Source organism: Leptidea sinapis, chromosome 31 (assembly GCF_905404315.1).
Source record: "Leptidea sinapis chromosome 31, ilLepSina1.1, whole genome shotgun sequence".
Lineage (NCBI taxonomy): Eukaryota > Metazoa > Arthropoda > Insecta > Lepidoptera > Pieridae > Leptidea > Leptidea sinapis.
This window is the reverse complement of record NC_066295.1, coordinates 1,760,773-1,769,663: the sequence shown is the minus strand read 5'-3', so window position 1 is coordinate 1,769,663 and position 8,891 is coordinate 1,760,773. Positions and strand designations below refer to the sequence as shown.

At 34.6% G+C, this 8,891-nt stretch overlaps 1 protein-coding gene across 3 annotated transcripts; it reads right to left on the bottom strand.

Moving 5' to 3' along the window:
- Window positions 1-1,731, bottom strand: LOC126974200 (cell cycle checkpoint control protein RAD9A). 3 transcript variants are annotated; one of them, XM_050821647.1, is made up of 3 exons: window positions 1,335-1,731; window positions 853-1,258; window positions 1-781 (listed from the first exon to the last, which is right to left on the bottom strand). In XM_050821647.1, the coding sequence occupies exons 1-3, from the start codon at window positions 1,366-1,368 to the stop codon at window positions 49-51; spliced, it is 1,173 nt and encodes a 390-aa protein (XP_050677604.1). In that variant the 5' UTR covers window positions 1,369-1,731; the 3' UTR covers window positions 1-48. The 3 variants fall into 3 exon arrangements, with proteins under 3 accessions (XP_050677604.1, XP_050677605.1, XP_050677606.1); XM_050821648.1 differs by having other exon boundaries at window positions 853-1,252; window positions 1,335-1,726; XM_050821649.1 differs by lacking the exon at window positions 1,335-1,731 and having other exon boundaries at window positions 853-1,278.
- Between the last annotated feature and the right edge of the window lie 7,160 nt (window positions 1,732-8,891).

Here is an 8,891-nt window from a genome sequence, read left to right as displayed (position 1 = left end):
TAACAGTATTGAATACATTTAATAATAATATAATATAATAACATACTACTACTCACTGTCCGAATTTTCTGCTAAAACATTACCTTGTATACTACGAACATCAAATGTGCTCTCAAAACACCTTTTGAAAATAGTTTTTAATTTCATTTTAGATGTAGGTGATGGAGGGATATTATCACAGTCTATTTTGCTAGTGTGCCATACTTTTTGTGTTTGGTTTTCCTTCTCTACTTCTGTGCCATCTTCAGGTATATCAATGAAATTAAATAAATGTGAATCTTCATCTAAACATTTTGACAAATCAATACTTAAATGTGCCTTCTTCCTCACTGTCCCCTGTGTATTATCAACTTCTTTTCTCTTCCTGTCTATCATAGAGTTGTTTTGTGTCGGAGTTTCCTGAGTTGGGATATCCGGTTTTGAAGTAGCAAGGACAAAGTGTGCTTCAAAAGTTGAACCATTGTGAACAATAAACACAGCTGGTTTGCCAGTTACCTCAAAGTGCAATTGAATGGGTAGGCTCAAAGCTTCTGCAAATGCAAGCAGAGCTCGAAATTCTTTCAATGTAAATGTGATAGTTGTTTCTTCACCTATAATATAACTATCAAATTCAATTGGCTTAATACTTATTTGTGTTCTTATAACTTTTGTTAAATCTGTTTTGCTATCTATATAATTCCTAATAATAAGTGAGTTGCTGAAGGCTTCGATTGTAAGCTGATCATCAGAATTTTGAAAATTTCCAATTGCTTCTGAAAGTATTTTGTGGGGTGATGTAATTCTGAAATAATACATTGAGGTAAATCATGGATGTACACGCCAGAAAGAATTTCTGATGACGAATCTTTTTACCTGTTTGGTACAAGATCTTTAGTATAAACTGCTTGCATTGCTTTACAGTCTAATATCGAGACAAAATGTGTTTTCACAATGCCGTGCTTGCACTTCACTACAAATATTAATTTACAGGAATCGGCGTCAAGTTTTATTTCCAAGTTTTCTACTTGTTTATCCATATGTGTGGGCGATTTAAATGTATTTAAAGCACTTTTCATTGAAATTTTGCATTTTAAGCCTTCTTTATCATCAGTACAGTAGTAATTATAGTTAAAATAAGAGAAAAAATTCTTATTGAATTTAACCATTGCATAAGCAGATTCTGCAGCATTCAGTGTTCTTAGAAGTATACAATCAGATAATGATTCTAAATACAACTCATCTCCAAGCCTGGCTAGAGCGTGGATAGTTCTTCCTAAAACTAAATAGAATGTGCTATTATTATTAACCTTTAAATTACCATCAGTACTTTTTTGCCTGGCCTATAAAAGATTCACCTTTTACGTTTGGTCCTGGAATGTGACACTTCATTTTGAGACTCAAAAGTAATTATTATTCTGGTAATATCCTTTTTAATGCTGCCTCTACATTGAATTAATTAAAAACATAAACATAGAACAAATCAAGTTTAATTTGTACACATTTTTTCTTAAATTATCTTATTGGCCTGGATTCATCATAGAAGTCTTCCGCAGTGCGCTTAAACTTATATTTTTAAAAACTGCCGGTACGCTTACGGTTTCAGTATAATTTATTAAAAGGTAGGTACGCTGTGAAATCATCTATTATTAATATTTTATTAAAAAGAACGACAATAATAATAAAAAACAACAAAAACTCTTTTTTTTTATATTATTTTATGGCCTGGTAACAAGTTACGACTCGTAACTTACGAGACCTCTAAGCCAACTCACCACTCTCCAGTGTCCACAGTCCGACAGGCTAAGTAGTGTAGTAACCACAGAGTACTTTTACATAAACTTAAAATGCAAACAAAGAATATTAACACAAATCTAAATCAAGTCAAAATCCCAAATCAAAGAGAATATCTAAATTAAAAATAAACAAATAAAGTTCGCCCAAATCATACAATATTTCCTCGCTAAACGTTCCTCCAGAAAACCTTTTACATTGCAAATTTCATATCCATGTACCAGTAACATTATTAGTTGATACCGGTGCCGCTATATCTATCATTAAGAGAGATAAGATCGATAACAACACTATCAATCCCTCTAATAAAGTTTCAATTATTGGCATCTCTAACTCAAAATCTACAATACAAACTTACGGCACTTCCGAAATTTCTCTTGATGATTTCCCTAAATATAAATTTCATATAGCCGATCTCAATATAATTGCTGACGGTATCCTAGGGAACGACTTCAATGTCATAGATATAACTTGTAAATTGTGAATCATTATAATAAATATTTTTTTAAACAAGTTTTCTTCTCGTCACTTAACAAATTTGGCTACTTACTAGTAAGTAGGTACCAACTTATTTTATGCAAATAATGACAGAAAAATTTGAGGTTTCTACTTCTGACACTACTTCTACTTCTGAGCAGTTCTAGTAACGTTGGTTATATTTATATACTTTGGCCAATTAACTGAAATGAACTGAAATATCAGGGAAACTGGGGTACACCCATAAGACTACCGATATTATATAACCTACCCCTTTAAATTCCGAATCATTAAATACAGAAGGGCAATTTTGTAATTTGTTAAATAAGTGCAGCTGCACTGCCATGCTTGTCATTTGAGTTGTGCAGTTGCAGAGCAGTGCTAGTTGAGGTACGTACGAGGTATTACACTAATCTTCACTACACTGCTACTGCACGAATAAGATTCCTTCAAGCTCGGAGCAATTATGAAGCCCGGAGAACGCGCAACTTGGATATATTCTTAGTAGTAGTGCGATTGAAAGTGACGACATGTGGCAGTCGACTTGAGACTCAAATCCATATGTGGCCGTTTTTTATTCTAGAAAGGTAGTACTTGCCACCAATATTGATAGATTTTATATAAATAAAAAAATAGGTGTGTATATAAGAAAGAACAAAGACACAGGCTGTTGGGTAAAATTAATGTAGCTCTTCATCAGTGAGCCCTCTGACTCCATACAAGTTTCACATTTCATTATAATCAAGATTTCATTTATGAATTGTAGGAAAAAAAGTCTTTGTTTGTTTGCGTAACAATAAATAATAAAATAAATATATTTAAAATTTGTTGTCGATATTAATCGATTTTTTTTTGCTGAGCTATATATTTTACGGGATATATATTTTACTTTTAAATTGTTGATGTCTGAGGAAGCGCTTTTGCATACGCTCCAGGCGAAGTTATGTATGTGTTGTAGTTTGGGTTCCAGACTTGTGAGCCGTATTCGAAATGACTTCGAACAAAAGTACAATACAAAATTTTAATAAGGTTAAAATCAGATAAGACTCTCATTATAAAACCAAATGATTTTGATGCTTTGTTAATGATATTTCAATGTGATTGTCCGAATCCCACCACTGGACAGTACTCCCCGACGTCGACCTGTAATACACATTCCCCGAACAAAAAGTTCATTTGCACAACGCCAATATAACTATTTGGGACGATTACTTTTCAAAAATATTAATACAAAACTTAAAATTATGCATTGTAATATATATGAACTTAGACATAAACTCAAGAACATGTTAAGAAACCTAAATTACGAAGCTACTGAAAATCTTATTCGATAACCACTACTTAATCCAGGTATAGCATTTGAAAAATAAAAAGCTAAACACATACTCACACACACACACACACACACACACGCACACACACACACACACATATATACACACACATATACACACACACATACACACACATTTGTTGCATAACTTCCATTGTTAGACCTTAAAATATGTTGATGTTTGTTATTTGACATTTTAGAATGCACAACTGGGAAGAGACTGACCTCCATGTCACGGGCTGTCCTAGTTTGGGGGTCGAGGGTAATTTTAAGCAAAATTGTATTTTTTCTTTGCAACAAATAAAGATTTATTATTATTATTATTATTGTCGAATAATAATTTAGACTCAAAGATAATTCCTAGATTTGTTATTGAGGTAACTCTTGTAACTTGCGATCCAATTAAGTTTATAATTAAATAGAACCGGTTTGATTTTTCGATTAAATGAGCACATGTAACACTTATTAACATTTAAATCTAGTTTATCCTGTGTATTTTAAATCTTATGAGATCGTATTGTAGCTTAATTGCATCTACAATCACTGATAGCAGTATATAAAAGTATCCTAGTATTTATAAAGCGTTGAGAGATATCATTAAGGCGCTATAGTCGCTATTACGAAAAAAAATCTCGATAGATTTATTTTTTGAAAAATAGTCTTTTTTATTTGAATTGTTTATATTATCATATAACTATGATAGCTATAAACACAAAACTTATTTTATTTGATAGTTTATTAGTATTTATAAGTTTTCACTGTGGGATTTATCAATACGCTTTATGAATTATTTTATATTAATTTTTTTCCTAATAAACCAAACGGGACGCCTTGGTTGCATGCTCGCTCAAGCCAGCAGTACGCCCGTGACCACTGTCAAGGAAGGTACTGTGTTCGTGTCTCTCGGGCTCACATTACGTAAGATTTTAGCAAACAAGTACAAAGCGGGAATCATAGTAAAAAAATAATGATGATGCGACAGCGTATTTGTTGAAATATAAATAAAATTTCCGTAATATTATTTTGAATATAATGCCACGCGGGATTTTTGTATATATGTACTTTAGGGAAGTTAGATAAATCCAAGATGACCGCCGCACAAAATTATGATTTCAGCAATATGGATATCGTGTCCGAGGTTCTCGAGGGTGCAGAGAACGATTGTGTGATCATATTTTAAATCCAAGATGGCCGCCGCACAAAATTATGATTTCAGCAATATGGATATCGTGTCCGAGGTTCTCGAGGGTGCAGAGAACGATTCTGTGATCATTTTTGAATTCAAAGATGGCCGCCGCTCATAATTATGATTTCAGCAATATGGATATCGTGTCCGAGGTTCTCGAGGGTGCAGAGAACGATTTTGTGATCATTTTTGAAATCCAAGATGGCAGCCGCACAAAATTATGATTTCAGCAATATGGATATCGTGTCCGAGGTTCTCGAGGGTGCAGAGAACGATTGTGTGATCATTTTTGAAATCCAAGATGGCCGCCGCACAAAATTATGATTTCAGCAATATGGATATCGTGTCCGAGGTTCTCGAGGGTGCAGAGAACGATTGTGTGATCATATTTAAAATCCAAGATGGCCGCCGCACAAAATTATGATTTCAGCAATATGGATATCGTGTCCGAGGTTCTCGAGGGTGCAGAGAACGATTCTGTGATCATTTTTGAATTCAAAGATGGCCGCCGCACAAAATTATGATTTCAGCAATATGGCTATCGTGTCCGAGGTTCTCGAGGGTGCAGAGAAAAATTGTGTGATCATATTTGAAATCCAAGATGGCCGCCGCACAAAATTATGATTTCAGCAATATGGATATCGTGTCCGAGGTTCTCGAGGGTGCAGAGAACGATTGTGTGATCATATTTGAAATCCAAGATGGCCGCCGCACATAATTATGATTTCAGCAATATGGATATCGTGTCCGAGGTTCTCGAGGGTGCAGAGAACGATTCTGTGATCATTTTTTAATTCAAAGATGGCCGCCGCTCATAATTATGATTTCAGCAATATGGATATCGTGTCCGAGGTTCTCGAGGGTGCAGAGAACGATTCTGTGATCATTTTTGAATTCAAAGATGGCCGCCGCTCATAATTATGATTTCAGCAATATGGATATCGTGTCCGAGGTTCTCGAGGGTGCAGAAAACGATTTTGTGATCATTTTTGAAATCCAAGATGGCCGCCGCACAAAATTATGATTTCAGCAATATGGATATCGTGTCCGAGGTTCTCGATGGTGCAGAGAACGATTTTGTGATCATTTTTGAAATCCAAGATGGCCGCCGCACAAAATTATGATTTCAGCAATATGGATATCGTGTCCGAGGTTCTCGAGGGTGCAGAGAACGATTGTGTGATCATATTTGAAATCCAAGATGGCCGCCACACAAAATTATGATTTCAGCAATATGGATATCGTGTCCGAGGTTCTCGAGGGTGCAGAGAACGATTTTATGATCGTTTTTGAATTCCAAGATGGCCGCCGCACAAAATTATGATTTCAGCAATATGGATATCGTGTCCGAGGTTCTCGAGGGTGCAGAGAAAAATTGTGTGATCATATTTGAAATCCAAGATGGCCGCCGCACAAAATTATGATTTCAGCAATATGGATATCGTGTCCGAGGTTCTCGAGGGTGCAGAGAACGATTTTGTGATCATTTTTTAATTCAAAGATGGCCGCCGCTCATAATTATGATTTCAGCAATATGGATATCGTGTCCGAGGTTCTCGAGGGTGCTTAAGTTGAGAGTAGTAGATTTGCCTTTTATAAACCTATGATTGGCTAAATGTATATTTAAGAGTAGCGTAAAGCTTGTTTACAATTTTTTCCAATATCTTAGCAAAAAAGACACAGCTTAGATTTAGGTCTATAATGTTATAACTATAATTAGGTCCCTACGACCTTTTTTATATATTGACTTATGTGTACCTATGCTGACATCCAGAGGATTATAATGCAAGCTTCTTTGAATTATCTCCTAAATAGGATTGTAAGATGAGTACATAAATATACTTTTAGCACATTTAATAAAGAAAGCAGGTATGTTGTCAGGGCCAGCTGACTTCTTTAGGTCTAGTGACTGTATTAGTTTAAATACTTCCAATGCATCAATCTCAATGTCTCCAATGTCAGTTAAATGTATGATTATACTCATTCAATAAATCACCTGGTGTTTCATAGGTAATGTATCGTGGTAAAAACGTAGAGTGAAAGTAGCTGCTAAGCATGTTACAAAATATATCCTCTTCACAGTCAGATTAATTCTGTCCGAGTCTCAGTACATCCGGATAGTTGTCGCTTTAGTTTCTACTTTTAACGTATGACCAAAAAGCTTTTTTTGGGGTTACTTTAGTGGACATGGCGTTGAACCTGTTAAGTTGATAGAAGGAAACATCGAACAATTTTAATACAAAAATATAATAGAAGAAATAATGTTACCTCAAACTGCACACACTGGGAATTTCTTACATAACAATCAGTTTCTTTCATAGATGGGCCAGCTAACAACCCAATTATAAACCCGATAGAACATATTTAGCGGTAAGTGGTAGAAATAGGTTTCATATCGATAATGTGACAATTTAAAAGAGCCTCGATGTTTTCCTAGAAGAATGGAACTCTATCTGTCTTGCGAAATGTCAAAAATTGATAGTCAATGCGTCGCTGATGTAAAGCAGTAATAATTGATAGTCATGGACACGCTATTAGCAATTAACTTATGTTTAAATGTAATAAATTATTTATATTTCTTCACACACTAATAATTAATAATGTGATTATTTAACCTAAGTTTCATATAAAACAACTCTCGAGCAGTTTAATAAATCGTTCTTAATTATTTGTCCAACTTCATTACTTTTTGAATTTTCCATAGCATCAATTATGTATTTTTATTTCACAAAAAATATCATTTCCTAATTACTTAAATTTAGCGTAAAGGCACGGACTAGTAAAAAAATAAGGACTCCGTGTCACCTTACATAAACAGTGTAGCACCAAAACAAGCCGATTAACGTGTAAAAACATAGCCCCACGCACACACTTACACTACTACAGCCCCGATAAGCGGCCATTAAGAGAATTGTCATCGTCTGTGACAGACCAGATTGCGTCTCAATAAAATATTTTATAATGCCGTCGTACATTGTGAAAAAGTGTAAAAATGATACTATATAAGTATTTGTAGCCATATATTATGATTATTTAAGGGAGAAAAAATTGTGTAACTAGTATCCTCCGTAACCGCACACACACTAGCATAACGGTGCTTCACTTGCTAATATCACGGCGCGGAGACCTTCTTTTTTTACTCGTCCATGGGTAGGTACTGTAAAAATAATAATCGTTCAATACCTACTCGGTAGCCGGTATGTAGGTACACGAAAAGTTTTGATTATTGCCATTTCCATGCTTTGATTATTTAACTGTCAATAATCGAAGGTTCCGTGCTGTATGTAATATTGGGCTTATATGGTTGCCCGTTGGCCTTATCGGCAGTCGGCACTCCGTGGACGGCAAGTCCAAATGCGTTGCTCTTTGTATAGTCTATTTTTCCTTAATGGTTTTAAATAGTAAACAAATATGGCGTAAAGAGAACTAGCTCTGACTAAAAGATTCATATTCATATTAATAGAGATGGGGATCATCGAACGTATGAACGACTGAACTTAATGGTTTTTATGCAGTGAACGAAAAGTATCGGGTAGAAGGGTAGAAATAATACGAAAGTTATTTTAATAATTTTATCATTCGGATTCCGATGATAAAAACTATGCCTATCTTATAATAATTTTATATACCTAAAATAAAAAGTAAAAAAGCCGTCGGGTGATTTCAGTTAGGAGTCACTCAGAGCCACCTTTTAAGAGGAGACCCGGGTCAAGCGTAAATAGTTAAAAATCATGAAAACAAATCAAAATATGTGATTGTCCGAAAATAAGTGAATTTCATTCAAGGTCGTGTTTCTTTACTATTTAAGACAAGTAAGGAAAAATAGACTATAATTCGTTGTATGTAATAATATACTAAATACCGATATATCAAAAAGAAGCTCCCCCGCTTTATCTTATAAAGTTTCGCTTCTTTCGGGCGTCCCTAGATGGCATTGTTTACTATCACACACTATATTAACTTTACAAAAACAACACATAAAAATCCCAACTCAAACCAAAGTAGGGACTTGGTTGGATAACTTAAGCGGAACTCTACTTATTATCATATTTTTATTATAATAATCAGAATGAGTCAGCGAACAAAAGCTATCTAATACCAAACGGCTTTAATGTTATATCGTAG

Bases quoted from the DNA above. Each gene is read 5' to 3' on its own strand.
- LOC126974200 (XM_050821647.1), bottom strand. From the start codon at position 1,368: ATGAAGTGTCACATTCCAGGACCAAACGTAAAAG. The intron at 1,259-1,334 runs GTGAATCTTTTA...CATTCTATTTAG, and splicing joins TCCAGGACCAAACGTAAAAG to TTTTAGGAAGAACTATCCAC. The intron at 782-852 runs GTAAAAAGATTC...GTATTATTTCAG, and splicing joins AAAGATCTTGTACCAAACAG to AATTACATCACCCCACAAAA.